We start from the raw sequence: 18,919 nt of genomic DNA on the forward strand, positions 1-18,919 counted from the left end.
TGTTACATGGTCTCACAACTTTTAGGTCCAACATCTTTTCCTCAGTGGTTCCTGTTTCCATAAAATAGCCTTGGTGTGTCCCTGGATTTCTTTGACTCTTTATTTCTCCCCTTCCCTATATATTGCTTTTTCCTGTATTTTTGTTTTTAGTTATAACTTTATGAAGTGTTTAGGAATGCACTTTGAGAGAATCCAACAAGGATGTCATATTCTGGAACAGCTATTACTTTCATCATAGTTGTTAAAAAGTGGAACATAATATGGATTATTTAACTGCCTCTCTTCATTTTCTTTAAAAAGTCTTGTAAAGATCAGTGTATGATCTAGAAAATTTACCCACTTCTGTATTCAGGAGTATGAAAGTCAATTAGAGGATATATCAATGAAGGACGTGGATCCTATTACTGCGCAAAGGATTAGTTCTGCGAACTTTATAAGGAAGGTATGAGAAATATTGACATGACTGTATTGACTATCAGAAAAATGAACATTTTTTTCTTTTCAGAATCTGTTTTGTGAATGTAATGCTTATTACACTGTTGTCTAGAAAATAAATAGCAGTAGCATGTGCAGCAGCAGTACAAATCAATCAGTGAACCTAAAGAGGTGAAGTGGTGACATCTGGAGTTGAGTTTCTATGCTCATAAATTTCTTGGCTTCTAGACTTCAAATAAGGGAGTCATTTATGATGGTGTTTTTGGTGAGGTGGACACCTGTCCTTGTGTAGACTGAGACCTCTAATTAAGTGTATATAGAAATCTAAATAGTGATCAAATTATTATGACTTCTGGTTCTACTAGCCAGCATTGGTCAGAAATTCAGCTGATGACCTAGAGGTGAGGAGCACCAAGTTCCATTACATATCTCTGTCACCGTACTGCATGCATTAGCATCAGTGTGACCATGACTGGGACCGAAATCAAGGTCTTTTGCCTAGAAGATGCTAAGTACTTCCTGTAGGTTGTTGGGTCCTCAGAACTTTTATTGAACTAATAGCACCTCAGCATCTTCAGAAGTAAAATTTGAGAAAATGCTTCTTTAGTAAATTGCTTTGTTGCTGCCATACACAAGGAAGGAAGAGGGAGCTTTGAATCTTTTCTTCTCAGCTGGATATAATGGAAGGTCATTTTACAGCGCTCTTGATTAAGAAGATAGGGGGAAGGATTTCTCCTCTGTTGCCGCTGTAGACCTGAATTAGTGGCCACCCAAAATACACTCATCCCTTGTTAAATGAGTACTTTATGAGTACTTGCATAAACGGGGACACATACACCTCTCCTAGTTCACTCAATGAGTGAACTCTTCCCCCAGCTAATACAAGTGTAACCCCCTCCCCGTGGCTCCATCCCCAGTAATCTGTCCCACCCCGCCAGCCCCTCAGCCCCAACCGACTGCAGCCAGCCCTGCTGCCAAGGCAGTCAGGGGAAGCTGGCTACATTATGGTGACCTCATCAGACTGCATATGGTTTGCAGAATAGTAACAGAGGTATCCTGTGTTGTCTGTGTGACTTCACTTTCCCTTCTAGCCAGTCAGAACTCATTTACTGTGGCTTGCAGTAATGAACATGCAAGACAGCATAAGCTACTCTGAAGTATTCTGAACTAGGGGACTCCTCCCCAGGCCAGAGTCAGGGGACTGTAGCATGAAAGTACCATAATGGAGAATTCCTTCCTATATATTTTTATAATATAAATTTTCATTTTAGAGATGCTTTCTTTCATTAAAACTCAATTTTTTTTGCAGATGAGAAAACTCATTTTAAAGCAACTTGTCAAAGTTAAACACAAATTTAATTTAATGGATATTGTGAGTGATTATGAAGAAATTATATCTATGAGGTAAAATTAAAAGCTAAACTTTGAATTGAAGAATTTACCAAAGGATCATGAATTTATGCAAATGTATTACTCTATTAGTATAATAGTTCTTCTTGCACTTTAGTAATATGATACATTTTCAAATAAGTGTAAGAAGATTTAGTCACATGACTTCTGTTGAGTTTTGTGGATGTGGCTTGGCTAAAAGCAAACAGAATATTTTATAGTTGATAGTCCTTTTAAAAGTAATTGCTTAATAGGTCACAATATGAACTTTTGGAGTTTTTTAATCTGTCAGAGAAAGAATAGATAGAAAAATACAAAGAATGGTTTGATTGATGATAATTTATGTATGATTCTAATTTGAAAATGTTCTAGTTTTAGTATTTGATAAACTTGCTAATCTTGTTTTAGTGCAGGAGTAACCAGTTTATCGTAATGACTTGCTTGCAGAAGCAGGTTATCAGATTTCATTTTTGATTTCTATATCCTGAATGGTGTTTATCCTCAGAAGTTGCTGTTTTAGGAATGCAGAGGAGATTATCAAAATTTGCTTCCTTTGGAAAAACCAGGTATCCATAACATATGAGAAGATTCACTTTTTTCAGAAATAGCTCCTATCATCTTTACCTTCTGAACTACTTTTGCCTGAAAAATGTCAAAAAGAATAATTCACAAATTGTAAATACGAAAAATGGAAATCAAATTTAAGAAAAAAACCCATAAAACTTGGTGCGATTAAATGAATTTGTTTCTTCTTATTGATCACTCTGTTAAACATCATTTTAGAAGTGTGTCAGAATTAACAGCATGGAAAGTAATTTCTTCTTCGAGTGTCCCCGTGGGTGCTCCACATTAGGTGTCGGGCTCGCCCGGCGCCGCAGATTGGATCTTCCAAGCAGTTTCTGCTGGACCGCGCATGCGCCGGTGTGCGCCGCTCCCTTGTGCGCTCCTGGCCACGTGCGCAATCCGGTCCCCGCCAGTTCCTCTTAACTGCCGTCGGCTGCAGACGGAATCCGACTAGGCTATGGCCAAGTTAGCGTATTCAATGGTTTTAACTGTTTTTCTTTAAAGTTTTCAAGTTCTTAGTCTACTGTTAAGTTAGCCAGTTGTTATTTTCAAAAAAAAAAAAAAATCAAGAAACAACAAGCGGGACGGCATTCAGTCCAGTCCTAGTAACAAGCGGAGCACTGGAGGCCAGGAGCCTAGGGCCATTAGCCCTCCTGCTGCGGCAGGCTATCGGAGAGGGGGAAAACAGCACAGATAAGGTGCTAAGTACCCCATTAACAACTAAAAGACTCACCAACAATGTCCTCTTCAGGATTCAGGAAATGTGAGTCTTGCCGAGAGGCAATGCCAGCGTCTGATGGGTACAGTCACTGCATAAGGTGCCTTGGGGAGTCCCATGTCACGCAGAAATGCTCCTTCTGTGCAAAATTAACAGCCAGAGCAAGGAAGGACAGGGAGATGTGGCTTAAAATGCTGCTCTTCGACAAGGCCCTCCAGCCAGACGTGCTGGAGTGTCCGCAGCAGGAGGGACCCTCCGGGGCCCATAAAAGGAAAGCTGCCTCCCTCACCCCATCAGCGCAAAAACGGAGGAAAATCTCCCCAGCCCGATCCCTGCCAGCAGCAACAGCGAACGGGACGGAAGGAGCGCACAGCCCCCAGCCGCAGCAACAGCTGATCGGCGGTGGCATGGAGAGCCACGTGGAGGCGGCTCAGCCTCCGATAATCAAACAGCCGCCCCGCACCGCAGTCAGGGCAGCGGCTAAACAAGCGCCGGTACCGGCGGCACCGCCCCCCCGGGGAACCAGCGGTGCAGAGCGCGCAGGCACGCAGCCTGCAGGCACCGGAGGACACCGCCCGTGCGGCACCGCCCATAAGCGTGCCGAGCACGGCGCGGACGGGGCCGAGATCCCCTACACGTCAGGGGGCGGAGCTACCCCCTCAAGGGAGGGGGAAGGCTGCACACAAAACAAGGCACCGCAGCCCCTCTCCAGACAGGGCTGCAGAGTTGCTTTCTCTCAGCCCTCCGCTCATGCTGCAGACTCCAACTAGAAGGCAGGGGTCCCCCCTAGCCTACCCGGAGCCCCCGTCTCCATTTTTACAACCAGCCTCACCCTGGCTGGGACCACCTTCACCCTTCCTGGGGTTTGAGCCTCTGGAGTACTATCACAAATCACTCTCTCCAGTGTCCCAGGTCTCTCGACGATCTCGCTTCCCCAGACGCAGAGGGTATGCACCAAGGGAGTGGTCCAGGTCACCTTCCCAAGAACAGTGCCCATGCTGCCATGGTCGCCCCTATCACGCGGGGTATAGACACCACCGGCAGTCTACCAGGGAAAGATCCCCACAGACGGTCCCGTATCCCCGAGGGCAATCGCGAACGGGGACAGAGACTCAAGTATCTCAGGGGGAACTGGTTATGGAACCCCGAGATTTTCCCTTGCAAGCTTCCAGCGAGCGGATGTACCATCACCAACAGGAACTGGAAGGGTCCAGAGAGGCGTACCCAAGTGGTTCCTCGCTCTCCTCCCCAGATGAGGCTATGGCCCCGGGGGACGTCCATCCTCCGGACGATCTCAAACAGTTTCAAGAGCTGTTTAAGAGAGTGGCCTTCACGCAAGGCATCCAGACAGCAGAGATGCAAGAGAAACACCATAAGCTCCTCAAAAATCTGAGACCTCCGGCCTCCTCCAAAATAGCAATACCGCTTGATGAAGCAATCTTGGAGTCCGCCACTATGATATGGCAGACCCCTGCGACTATTCCGCCTGTCCACAAGAGAGCGGATAAGAAATACTTCGTGCCGGCGAAGGGCATGGAGTTCCTGTTCAGCCACCCACAACCAAATTCCTTGGTGGTGGAGTCGTCGCAACAAAGATTGAAGACATCTCAATTCAAGACAGGGGGAACAGACAAAGATGCCAAGAAGCTAGAGCTGTTCGGCAGAAAGGTCTACTCCTCCTCCACTCTACTGTTGCGAATGGCAAATTACGCAGCGCATCTAGCGAACCATAATTTCGACAACTACACTAGGTTAACCTCCCTCATGGACTCGCTTCCAGAGGACAAGAAACCGGTGCTCAAGGCCGTCGTGCAAGAAGGCTACGCGGCCTCGAGGACGGGAGTTCAGATCGCCCTGGATGTTGCGGACACAGCAGCATGCTCCACAGCTACGGCAGTGGTGATGCGAAGGGAGTCCTGGCTCCAGACTTCGGGTATACCGAGGGATCTGCAGGCAAAGATAGTCGATCTTCCCTTCGACTTGCAGAAGCTGTTTCCTGAATCAACTGACTCGGTCCTTCATTCCAGTAAAGATTCAAGAGCCACACTTAGGACCCTGGGGATTTACACCCCTCCATACAGAAAGAAAAAGTACTACCCTCAACAAAGACGGTACCAGTACCAGCAACAGCATCCCCAGTACCACAGGGGTTACGAGCAAGGGCGACATCAACAGCACCAGCAGTACAGAACTCCCAGGCGACGTTCCCAACAGAGCCGTGCGTCCTCGGGGCAGGGCCAAAGGCCACAAGTTTGACACACAGATCCAGGGCTGCGCCATCACTACCATCGCACAAGGTCGTCCGAAGCGGTTATTCCACCATCACCTCCGACCATTCTACGACCAGTGGCATAGGATCACCACAGACAAATGGGTGCTGGAGATCATAGCCACGGGGTACGCCATCCCCTTCCAGTCGCTCCCACCGCCACGACCTCCACCCAGGCCCCACCTCCAGGAGGCCTCCCACGTAGCGAGGCTCAAGCAGGAGGTAGACCATCTCATGCTCATAGGGGCAGTGGAAAGAGTGCCGAAGCAACTGCAAGGGAAAGGGTTCTACTCGAGGTTCTTCCTCACGGAGAAAAAGACAGGAGGCTGGAGGCCCATCTTAGATCTTCGAGGCCTCAACCGGTACCTGCGCAAGCAACGCTTTCGGATGATCACAATCGCCTCCATCCTTACGGCACTAGACGATGGAGATTGGTTCGCAGCCCACGACTTACAAGACGCGTATTTTCACATAACTATCCATCCGGCTCACAGACGATTCCTCCGGTTCATGGTAGGCAAAGAACATTTTCAATACAAGGTCCTACCGTTTGGCCTCTCCTCAGCCCCCAGGGTCTTCACCAAGACCTTGGCAGTGGTGTCAGCCCACCTGCACAGACAGGGGGTATTTATGTTCCCGTATCTGGACGACTGCCTACTCAAAGGGGCCTCGAAGGAGGAGGTACTACGCATGATACACGTCACAGCAGGCACGTTCTCTTCGCTCGGCCTGGTTATCAATCTGGCAAAATCAAAGATAGACCCCACACAGGACATAGAGTTCATAGGGGCACGCATAAATTCTATTACAGCGAGAGTGTATCTACCAGAGACACGCTTTCGGGCCATCGGCTCCCTCGTGCAAGTCATCACCTTCAGCCCTACGGTGCCAGTTCTGACATGCTTACAGCTGCTGGGCCACATGGCAGCAGCGACATTTGTAGTACAGAACGCCAGGTTACACATGCGCAGCATGCAGCACTGGCTGGCGAGCATATACAAACCGGCAGTACACACCGTTCACAGGGTGGTGTCGCCCACAACAGAGGTGCGCAAATCCCTGCAATGGTGGGTAAACCCCAAGAACTTGCAAACGGGGTACCCTTCCACCAACCACAAATATCGGTTTTTCTTACTACAGATGCCTCCCTCATAGGGTGGGGAGCACACATGGGCGAAGAGGTGACGCAAGGGCTGTGGTCCTCCACGGAGCAGTCACTGCACATAAATATACTGGAGCTCAGAGCAGTGTTCAATGCCTGCAGACACTTTTGAGGCCATATACAAGGCAAAGTAGTCGGGATCAGTCCAGACAATACCTCCACCATGTTTTATATAAATCGGCAAGGAGGAGCTCGGTCCCATGCCTTATGCGCAGAAGCAGTCCGGTTGTGGAACTGGTGCATCGCCAACAATATAACCTTGAAAGCCTCGTACTTACCAGGCGCTCACAATGTGAAGGCAGACCAGCTGATCAGGCGTTTTGCACTCACGCACAAGTGGCAGATCCGTCCCGATCTGCTACGACCGATTTTTCACGCATGGGGTTTTCCTCAGATAGACCTGTTTGCTACTCAACACAACAAGAAGTGCCCACGATTCTGCTCCAGGGCAGGACTGGGATGGGGGTCCCTGGGGGACGCATTCGCGATCTCCTGGAGGGGCCCCCTGCTTTACGCTTTTCCTCCCACAGTGCTGATCCACAAAGTCTTGCAGAAAGCCAGGAGGGAAGGAGCCCAAACGATCCTGATAGTCCCAACGTGGGATCGACAGCAATGGTTCCCCCTACTCCTGCGCATGTCGGACCGTCCACCAATGCCCCTTCCGGTGGTGCCGGATCTGCTCACGCAAAACCAGGGATCCATAGTGCATCCGCACCCCCAAGGCCTGTGACTACAAGCATGGTTAATCCATGGCTCAGCTCCTTAGAGAGCACATGCACGAAGGAAGTGCAACAAGTCCTAGAAAGTAGCAGGAGGACTTCCACCAGGAAGACCTACAAGCAGAAATGGACTTGCTTCACGGCATGGTGTTCTACCAAATAGCTAGCCCCGCTTTCGGTGCCTATACCTGTAATATTAGAGTATTTACTGGACCTCAAGAGAGGAGGACTCTCACTATCCTCGTTAAAGGTCCACCTTGCCGCCATTTCGGCATTCAGACACGAAGAGGAAGGGCACACGGTGTTCGCCCATCCCATGGTTACCAGGTTCCTCAAAGGGTTGGTAAACCTATACCCCCCTCGGAAACCGCTTCCACCTTCGTGCAACTTGGACCTGGCGCTTAATGCGCTAACGGGACCACCGTTCGAGCCTTTGGCCACGGTTTCCCTCCGCCTCCTTACGATAAAGGCAACCTTTCTTCTCGCAATCACGTCAGCTCGCAGGGTGAACGAGCTTGCGGCAGTTATGGCAACGCCACCCTGCACTGTTTTTTCCAAGGAGGCGGTAACCATACAGCTGCATCCAGCTTTTGTTCCTAAAGTTTCTTCTGAGTTTCATATTAATGAACCTATTGTTTTACCCTCGTTTTATCCAAAGCCTCATAACTCTAACAAAGAGGCGCGCCTACACCTCCTGGACGTGAGGAGGGTGCTAGCCTTCTATATAGACAGGACCAAGTCCTTCTGGAAAACGGATAGACTCCTAGTCTCTCTCTCTCCCAAATCAAAAGGAGAAGGTCTCTCTTCGCAGAGAATCTCGAAGCATATCGTATCCTGCATAATAATGTGCTACGAACTCAAAAAGACTCCTTTACTAGCCACGCCCAGGGCTCATTCCACTAGGGCGGTGGCGGCATCAACAGCCTTTTTCAAGGGTGTTGCGCTAAAAGACATTTGCAGAGCGGCGACCTGGTCATCCTATGACACCTTCGCCAAACATTACGCCCTTCACAGGGTATTCCAAGAGGATACCTGTCTCTCGACAGCGGTCCTCTCGGGGACAAGCTGCACATAATCCGATTACCCACCTCTTATCTTGGGTTACTGCTGGGTAGTCACCTAATGTGGAGCACCCACGGGGACACTCGAAGAAGAAAGAAAGGTTACTCACTGTAGTAACGGTGGTTCTTCGAGATGTGTCCCCGTGGGTGCTCCACTACCCGCCCATCCTCCCCGTTTCGGATCTCTGTTTAGTGTTTTGCAGGAGCATCCGAGGCGGTTGGTCAAGGAACTGGCGGGGACCGGATCGCGCACGTGGCCAGGAGTGCGCAAGGGAGCGGCGCACACCAGCGCATACGCAGTCCGGCAGAAACTGCTTGGAAGATCCGATCTGCGGCGCTGGGTGAGCCCGACACCTAATGTGGAGCACCCACGGGGACACATCTCGAAGAACCACCGTTACTACGGTGAGTAACCTTTCTTTTTGTAGTGACCTCATCCCTGAATTTAAGGCATTTTGGCTGCTGCTCTCTTCCTGAAAATACTAGAGACAGTTCAGACTTGTCCTCAAGACCCTAGAACTTGGTTTACTCTTTCTATTGTGTGTGAGACTCTGACTGTGGCATTTGCAAACAGCAGCTGTTTAGTGCTCCCATGTTATCCACTGCAGTCTTAGCATCTGAAGCTGATTTGGGGGCATCAGTGAGTAAATATGCCACAATTCCTCCACTCCTTTAGGACACTGCATTTTTTGAGGTTTTATTCTCCATATGAGACCACTGCTATGTTCCTCTCAGTTTTTCATTCTTTGCATAATGGCAATATTGGCCAAACAAGGAACACTAGAAACCAAGAGATGCTGTACTGTTGTGAGACCCTTCAGGAGAAATGCAAGCAGAGCTCTACTATGATTGCTCACAGTCACCAGTTCTTGCTAAGCTGAGGGAAGGAGCTCAGAGTTTACATCATTAGTATGGCCTTTGCTTCCCACCAAAGCCAGTACTCCTGAGCTTCGATTGGTCAGCAGATTGGATCATCCTGATCAGCCAAGCATTCTTCATGAGAAAGACTAGAGCATTCCTAAGCCAAGTCTATCTGTGAGGGAGAAAGCAGAAGAGTTCTTTAAAAATGTACCTTAGAACACAAAATTAAAGTCTAAATGCGGAAGTAATCCAGATCATTTTCTGTGCGAGGACAATCATCTAAATTATACTAGGACAACCCATGCAACAATGACAATGAATGGATAAGTTGACTGGCTAAGCTGTCTTAGATAGAATTGGGAACATTTCCCTGAACTAGGAAGTGGTTGGGAGATTCAAGAGTTGTCTACCTAACTGCATTAAGATTAAACCAAAGACTGCTCTCTCTTAGACATGGGCAGAAGATCACATCTGGCTTACAGGTATCAGAGCCTGCTTCAGTATGCTTTCATTTCTTTTCTGACAGGAGGGAGAATAATTTAAAAGATATTGGAGGAAAAACTGGTTATTCTCATCACCAAATGCCATGAGATTTTGACCAATTGGAGATATTTCAGAAGTCTTCCCTCCGTTTTCCCAACTTGTATCCTCTTCTGTGACACAATATACTCTTGCATCCTGATGAAGAATACCAGAGCATGACAGTCTGGCTGTTGAGCAACAAGTCTTCAAAAAGATGTGGATACACTTCCAAAGTTAATCTCCCATAACTGTTCTGTCCTTTTGTTTTATGGAATGTTTTGGACATAATTCTTGAACAGCTTTCAATATAGGAATGTGAACCCAAAGAAACCAAATGACACGGTTCTTCTGGATTTCTTATAGAATGACCTAGAGATAGGCCTGATATCTGGAGTGACATCTCAAGTCTTTCAGTGTTAAGCAGCATTGTAAACAAAGGTGTATCCAACTCTCTGGTAGGTCATCCGCTGGTATCAAGGTTTCTTAGCACAGCATTTCTACATAAACCAGCATTTAGACCTTTGTTCCTTATCTGGGAAGTGCTTATAGTGCTAGGAGAGTTCATAAGCCATTCATTTGTACTGATAGGCTCTAATTCTCGCAGACATCATCTTAGTTAATTTTCTCCTACCATAAGCATCATAACTTGAAAAACTTCAAAATCTCTATAGTTAGGTGGATGGAGTTCTGTATCACTGAACCATACTTAGCCTTGATAATAGAGGATATCAAAACTTAGCACATTCCACAGTAGTATCCTGGGTAGAAAGAGCATCAGGTACTTTAAAGAACATCTGTACAGTTGTCACCTGCTCATCAATCAACACTTTAATTAAGCACTACAAACTTTACCTTCATTCTGTTGTAGACATTTCCTTTGGCAGAAAGGTGTTCCAAAGAGTGGTCCCAAAATTGATCAATACTACTGTTTTCAGGGGAGGGTGAAAACTCTTTTGTCTTACTTGTCTGACCATAGGGGGGTTTCATTGCATACTTCACTACAGTTACTAAATGATTCCCAGGTAAATTAGATGTTCATGGTAAGGTCCTTAATGGATTTTGTGGGAAAGAGCAGTCATAGAAAGTAACTCCTCAGGTAACACATTTTCTACTTTTTAAATAATGTATAATAATGGAAAAAAATTACATAAAACTGATTAATACTTTTTCAACTTTATGTAGACAATTGAGGAATGCGGTATTTAAGCTAGGTGAACGTAGAAGACATTTAAAACCTCAAAGAAAAGAGAGAAAAAAAGTTCCAGCACAGATGGTCTCTGATGGAGATGTTAAACTTCTTATCAGAGTATTGAGAGCTTATAACATTCCTTCAAGAAAGCCAGCAGTTAGTAGGTAGGAAACCATGGAAACAGAAGTTAAGGATGGTAAAAATCTTTTAGATATTTGGTACATCCTCTGTATAGCCCAGAATTGTTCTCTAATTAATCTTTTCTAGAATTTTGCCTAATTTAGTTTTCACCATTTTCCTTTGCAAGAGTACTCATATTTTTATAGATTTCACTCAAAAGAGGAAAGAGTGTAATTAACCGGAAGTGCAAATTAGGGGAGCTAATTATTCAACTCCAATTAATCTGCACATTATTGTGAAGAGCAGTTGATAGTTTTGTGAAATGCTAATAATATAAAACTGGCTGGATAAAAGGAGGAGTCTTACTAGCCCACAACAAATTTTTTAGAAAATCAGTTATATTAGGAAAGGAGGCTATACAAACATGGCCACACTACTTAGATGGTTGAAATAACTTGTGCTTCAACATTCTGCTCCGCAAGGTCCTGGAATCTCTTCCAATAACTGCGCAAATTGTGAAGTATTTAATGCTGCTTATATTAATATGGAATTGTTTCAGCTAACCAGAATGCAGAGCTACAATGTAGTTAGAATACTGTGCCATTTGCATGGCAGTCTACCAAGCCCTGCATCCAACCCATGTATGGATATCCACTCCTGCAGAGGAGTTTATGCCAGGAAAAATTCTACAAAGTAGCACGCTTTCTGTTTGAACTCCTAATTGCCAATCTGGTGGAGTGCTCTCCCTTTCACTCACCTGACCTTGGGAATGATGGGGATAATAGTACGGGAGCCACGCAAGTTGCTGCATGTCGTTGGGGAGACTGAGGGAGAGATGTGGAGCCCCTGTTATGGTAAAAAAAAATAAGGGGGAAAATATGGTTCAGGAGAAAGGAAGTGGCACAGAGAAAGCCTGGCATGTGAGAGAGGGGAAAAATGGGGTTATACCAAACTACTGGCAGGGGGAATAATGGAGACTCTGAAGGTAATAACGGGAAAGATGAGGGAACACACACAGAGCCCTGGCATGGCGAAAGAATGAGATGCAAATGTGAAAGGAGGAGAGAGAATTGGGGGGACATAAGGAACCCCTGGCATGTGGGGAAAATGAGAGCACACAGAATTCCTGGCAGGGGGGAAGAGTGGGACCCCAATATGGGGGGAAGGAAGAATTGGCTGGAGGGTGGGGGAAATGGAGGGAGCACACAGCCCCTGACATGGGAAGAAAATGAAGGACAATGGGATGGGGGAAAGGAGCACAGTGGGGCAACACACAGCCCATAGTCATGGCTGAGAGAGGGAAGTGGAGGGCATACCACTGAGCACCTGGCATAGGAGAAAGAACAGGGGACCCTTATATGAGCACATGGGCAACACAGAGACCTGAATATGTGGCACACTGAGTCCCTGGCATATGGGGGATACACAGAGACCCTGTCTTGAGGGAGGAGAGTGCTGGAGGAAATTTGCATGGAATTCCAGAAATAGGGATGAGAAGGGGGCCCACAGCAAACTTATTGGAGGGGTGGGAGAAATGGAGCCCTAGCTTGGCCTATAGAAGTAAAAATATGTGCAATCCTTCCATTTATTTGGAGTTCAGCTACATAATGAAAGACTAATTCAGTATATAAATATGTAGGAATGGTTTGTGAGAATACACGTCTAGCATAATGTTTGCCAAATCCAGTCAAATTCTTGGGCAGTTCTGAGTTGTGGTTTGTTCTGAAACAAAGAAAAAGTAAATTCCTTGAGGGAGTATGCATCTAAGAATGTGTACATCACTCCAAACTTGCTATGCAAATAATTAGCATTACAAAACAGCATTCTGTAACTTTGAGGAAACTGGGCATTGTTTCCTTTAATGTATAGGCTGATTCCATCACAGAATACAAATCATGTTTAGCAACAGTAATTAACTCAGAGTTGGCTAATTCATTATTTCATGCATGGTATATTATAATACTCCAAATGTAAAGAAGACATTTGCTGTGATTCTGACATTAGTGTGAAAATAAACAAACTGCAGTCTGAAAGAGACTCAGAAATAGCTTAACGTGCCCCAAAGGAATTTATGGAAATTCCAGTCAAGGCGATGTTAGAGTCCATCTAGGAACTCAAGTGTGAAGATTCTGTCCCCGAGAGAAAGAGAGCTTCACCAGCTGTTCATGTGGAGGATCAAAAGATGCCAAGTGTTGGGAGAAGACATTCAGATTGGGCCTTCAAGCTGAAGTGTATTTTGCCTAAGAGCAGGATGAAGTTTAATATGTTATCAAAGAACTTTTATAATTAATAGAAATGGATCATCATCGTTTTAGGGATCACACTGCTTCTGTGGAAGCTGAACTGGCTGGAGAAGCAGACCATCAGGGTGCCATTCAGTGTTCCCTCTAATTTTTTCCACTCAGGGGCAGAATACACTTTGTTATGGGCACCAGGGCATATACAGTTATGCACCATCAATAGAGTCTCTGGGTGGCTGGGGAGGCTCTACTAATCAGCCAGACTTATCTTACAGGGAACATTGGTGCCATTTAAGGAAGATGGAGCTTACAGTTTCCCTCTGAGTTTTAAAGCACATTATAATTTTGTGATTACAAGAGGCACTGCAGGAGCTTTTGGGGGGATATAGCCATCCCAAAATTTGCCTTCTCTTCACTGTAGCCAATTTTTCCAGGCAGGGTTCCCAGTCCATAACTCCTGCTTTCCAGTTGCCCAACTCTTCCAACTGATATTCTCTCACACACACACTCCTCACAGAAGTCTCCCCTTCTTTGGGTTGTGGATCCAAGGCTGGTGCACTGTGTGTGGGGAGCTCACCTGATGCTAGAGCTGGCTGTGCTCTAAAACAGTTGTGTTCAAAAACAATTATCTAAAAACATAGCTTCAAACATTAGGCTGATGGTCACATTTTCAGATTACATTTGTGATTACATTTGTAAAATAACTTGAGAGTTATTTTACAAATACAATTAACTATGAAGTTAAATGTAGTTCAGTCTAAGGCTGTATCTGCATTTGCCCCATACTTCGAAGGGGGCATGGTAATCAAGCTGATGGGAGATTACTAGTGAAGTGCTGCGATGAATATGTAGCAATATATTAGGCAAATTCTCCCCCACGGCCGCTTCAAGATGTCAGACTTTGAAGTGCCAGAATGCCATTTCATTTGGCAAATTCTTCTTCACGGCAACTTTGAAATGTTAAACTTGAAGTGCCAGCATGCCATGTAGGAATATTCATCACAGCACTTCATTAGTAATTTCACATTGCTCTGATTACCATACCCGCTTTGAAGAAGGGGGCAAATGTAGACGTAGCCTTGGAGATTTATGTTTTGGTTTGTTATTGTATTACTGATTTTGTTATTTGTTTTTAATAAGCATGTACATTGTCTGTAAATAGTAAACTAATTATCTCTAGGATCTGTACATAATGAACTAGTGCAAGCAATTGCAGTGTAGATTGAATAAATCTCTTTGAAATGTAGATGTTATTCTTGTTTTGTGTCTAAAGACCAGCCGGTGTTCATTTGCCAGCATTTGCAATTGATCAGCTGTTCCAGAGTAGATCTCTACTATCAGGCAAGTTGTTATACACATCTGATCCTCTAAATGAGGTAAATAATTAAATTACTCAACAACCAAAATAAATCCATAGAGTTAATCGTTTTTATTGTCTAAAAAGCATGATAAAGGCTTCAAACTCTATTTTGACAATAAGGGAGGGGAGGCAAAGTTTTACTTACTTTATTTAAAGCACATCTGCTGTGCAGATACATATTTAAATGGTCCCTCAACAATATATTGATTTGGGGCAAAATTCCCCTGGACATTTAAGAGTTTGAATTTTTAAGAATTTGTTATTATTCTTTTATACTTTTATACTTTAAAAAGATCTCCAACCTTTTGTCCTAGTAAATTAGCAAGATTAAATTAAAAACAAGTACTATACTTAGGAAGAAGAAAAACAAATGTACCACTGTAAAATGGAGAAAAGTGGATGACTGGTAGTACTTCTGAGAAGAATTGGGGGGTTATAGTTGATCACAAATTGAATATAAGGCAACAATGTGATGCAATTGCTGAAAAGGCTGATATGATTCTGGTACGTATTAAAAGGAGTGTTGTATGTAAGACATGGGAGGTAATTGTACTAAGCCTCAGCTGGAGTACTGTGTCCAATTCTGGGTGCCACACAGGGCAATCCCTACCAGTGCTAGTGGCCTACACAGCTCAGCACCAGTATCCCACCCACCATGGAGGGAGAGGCTGCTCCATGGGGAGGGTGGGCATGGGAGCAAACATTGTGAGGGAAAGGAGCTAAGGCTGCCAACTTTCCCAATCCGAATGGATGGGACACAATTTTCTGCAGTGGTGTCCAGGCCATTCGATTTGGGACAGTTGACAACTGAGGAGTAGGGCAGAGTGGGTGGCTCACCTGATGCCTCAGTGGAGTAGATGAGAGATGTGGGTGACAGCAAGCAGAACAAGCATGGGCCGGATGACTCAGGAGGAACAGCTGACCAGCGACAAATGGCTCTTTGAAGGGCAAACCACCATTTCTCTCGAGCTGCTGGCTGCACAACTGCCCCATTTCTCTTGAGCCCTCCAACCTACATTCACACCCGTCACTGCTGCCTGGTGAGCAGGGGGTGGATGCAGCCCTGGGGTGGAAGGGGTGGGGATGGGCTTAGGGCTGCATAGGGCACCATGAAATCTGGGGCAGTTTGGTGTCCCAAACTTTGTGGTGCCCTCCTATGGCTGTGTGTTTTGCATATGGGTAGGGATGGCCTTAACGCCACACTTTCTGAAAGATTGCATGAACTGGAGAGAGTCCAGAGACAACAAAAATGATAAAAGATGCAGAAAATCTGACCTTTTTTTAAAAGATGGGTTTAGTCTTGAGAAAAGGAGGCTGAAGGAGGATCTGATAAGTCTACAAATATGTTAAGAACTGTTGTAAAGAGGATGGTGAATAATTTTTCTGGGTTCGCTGAAGGTAGGACAAGAAATAATCAGTTTAATCTGCAGCATGGGGGATTTAGGTTAGATATTAAGGAAAACTTTATAAAGGTAGTTAAATCGTGGAATAGATTGCCAAGGGCATTTGTGGAATTCACATTACTGGTTGTTGTTTGGATAGGGTTGTTTAGAACTAACATCTTTCAGCAATATTCTAGAGGTTTACCTGGTCATGCCTCAGCACAGGGAGCTGGAGTTGATGACCCATTGAGGTCCCTACATTTTTATTGTTCACAGAATCACAGGGCTGGAAGGGACCTCAGGAGGTCATCTAGTCCAGCCCCCTGCTTCAAGCAGGATCAACCCCCATTAAGTCATCCCAGCCAGGTCCTTGTCCAGCCAGGAATTAAAAACCTCAAGGGATGGAGAAACCACCACCTCTCTAGGCAACGCATTCCAATGCTTCACCACCCACCTGGTGAAATAGTTTTTCCTAATATCTAACCTACACCTCTCCCTCTTCAACTTCAGACCATTACTCCTTGTTCTGCCATCTGACACCACCGAGAACAAGTATCGGAGGGGTAGCTGTGTTAGTCTGGATCTGTAACAGCAATGAAGGGTCCTGTGGCACCTTATAGACTAACAGAAAAGTTTTGAGCGTGAGCTTTCGTGAGCACAGACTCACTTCATCAGATGTTGGTCTCGGAAATCTGCAGGGCCAGGTATAAATAAGCCAGAGCAAGGGTGGGGATAACAAGGTTAGCTCAGTCAGCAAGAGTGAGGTTTACTACCAGGAGTTGATCTGGAGGTGTGAACACCAAGGGAGGGGAAGCTACTTTTGTATTTAGCCAGCCATTCACAGTCTTTGTTTAAGCCTGAGCTGAGGGTGTCCCAACATCAACCTCAGCCTGGAGCAGTCCACACAGGAGATCCACTTCCTGGACACCAAGGTGCTAATACACGATGGCCACATCAATACCACCCTGTACTGTAAACCCACTGACGGCTACGCCTACCTTCATGCGTCCAGCTTCCATCCCAGACACACCACACGATCCATTGTCTACAGCCAAGCACTAAGATATAACTGCATTTGCTCCAACCCCTCCGACAGAGACAAACACCTACAGGATCTCTACCATGCATTCTTGAAACTGCAGTACCCACCTGAGGAAGTGAAAAAACATATCAACAGAGCCAGACGTGTGCCACGAAGCCTCTTACTACAGGACAAGCCCAAGAGAGAAACCAACAGAACATCACTAGCCATCACCTACAGTCCTCAGCTAAAACCTCTACAGCGCATCATCAGGGATTTACAACCCATCCTGGACAATGATCCTCCACTTTCACAGACCGTGGGAGGCAGACCAGTCCTTGCCCACAGACAACCTGCCAACCTGAAGCAAATCCTAACCAGCAACTATACACCGCACCACGGTCACTCTAACTCAGGGACCCATCCATGCAACAGACCTCGTTGCCAGCTCTGCCCACATATCTACACCAGCAACACCATTATAGGACCTAACCAGATCAGCCACACCATCGTGGGTTCATTCAGCTGCACATCTACCAATATAATTTATGCCATCATGTGCCAGCAATGTCCCTCTGCTATATACATCAGACAAACTGGACAGTCTCTACGTAAAAGAATAAACGCACACAAATCAGATATCAGAAATGGCAATATACAAAAACCCATAGGAGAGCACTTCAGTCTCCCAGGCCACACAGTAGCAGACTTAAAAGTAGCTATCCTACAGCAAAAAAATTTCAGGACCAGACTCCAAAGAGAAATTTCTGAGCTACAATTCATCTGCAAATTTGATGCCCTAAGCTCAGGCTTAAACAAAGACTGTGAATGGCTGGCTAAATACAAAAGCAGCTTCCCCTCCCTTGGTGTTCACACCTGCAGGTCAGCTGCTGGTAGTAAGCCTCACCCTTGCTGACTGAGCTAACCTTGCTATCCCCACCCTTGCTCTGGCTTATTTATACCTGGCCTTGCAGATTTCCAGACCAGCATCTGATGAAGTGAGTCTGTGCTCACGAAAGCTCATGCTCAAAACTTTTCTGTTAGTCTAGAAGGTGCCACAGGACCCTTTGTCACTGAGAACAGTTTCTCACCCTCCTTTTTAGAGCTCCCCTTCAGGAAGTTGAAGGCTGCTATTAAATCACCTCTAAGTCTTCTCTTTTGTAAACTAAACAAGCCCAGATCCCTCAGCCTATCCTCGTAGGCCTTGTGCTCCAGACCCTTAATCATTTTTGTTGCCCTTATTGTTCTATAAGATGATGAGAAAAGAAGAAAAAACAGTACAAATCTAATAAAATGTATTATTATTTTTGTGTTTGAGGAAATTGTACATCCATTTGTAGAAGTTTCTTTCCAGCACACAGTTTGTCAAACTAGCACTGCAGATGGGTCTCATCCATGTTGGAATGAAGAACTTCAAGTTGGTTTTATGTAAGTTGACCATATACTTCTCCATGAAAAATGTACAAGAAAATAAAAGCATTTCATCACTCAAATGAACATATCATATTTTCCATTGGTTAGGTGCTTATAGTTTGTTTTAAAAGTATTTTCATTTAGCCTTATGAATTTATCTGCCTTTCTGTATCTGTGTATAAGCGTTGGAGATGGAATAGGAGGATTGGCTGGTTTTGGCCAGTGACTTTCAACCTTATTTCATTTGTGAACTCCTTTGGCAATCTTAAAAGTAGTCTGTAGACTCCCAGGGGTTCCCAGTCCACAGATTGAAAGCCACTGGTATAAAGTAATGGTTCTCAGTCTTTTCCATACCAGGACCTGTATTTCAGCAGAAAAAAAGTGTCAGGACCTAACCTCCCATCTAGTCATAAAGAAACAAAGGTTGTCTGAAACTCTCTTGGAAATATTCATGACCACCAGGCTAAGGACTTATAGGTTAGATTAGAACATAA

At 45.3% G+C, this 18,919-nt stretch overlaps 1 protein-coding gene across 1 annotated transcript in view; it reads left to right on the forward strand.

Annotated features, from left to right (window-relative positions):
• Window positions 1-18,919, forward strand: part of CC2D2B (coiled-coil and C2 domain containing 2B) — a 119,559-nt gene that overhangs the window by 77,292 nt on the left and 23,348 nt on the right. The window contains exons 20-24 of the mRNA XM_074999603.1: window positions 353-442; window positions 1,745-1,839; window positions 10,883-11,053; window positions 14,523-14,625; window positions 18,331-18,440. Coding sequence (XP_074855704.1) covers window positions 353-442; window positions 1,745-1,839; window positions 10,883-11,053; window positions 14,523-14,625; window positions 18,331-18,440 — 569 coding nt within the window. The remainder of the gene's footprint in view (window positions 1-352; window positions 443-1,744; window positions 1,840-10,882; window positions 11,054-14,522; window positions 14,626-18,330; window positions 18,441-18,919) is intronic.

The sequence above is a fragment of the Carettochelys insculpta genome, chromosome 7 (genome assembly GCF_033958435.1).
Source record: "Carettochelys insculpta isolate YL-2023 chromosome 7, ASM3395843v1, whole genome shotgun sequence".
Taxonomy (NCBI): domain Eukaryota; kingdom Metazoa; phylum Chordata; order Testudines; family Carettochelyidae; genus Carettochelys; species Carettochelys insculpta.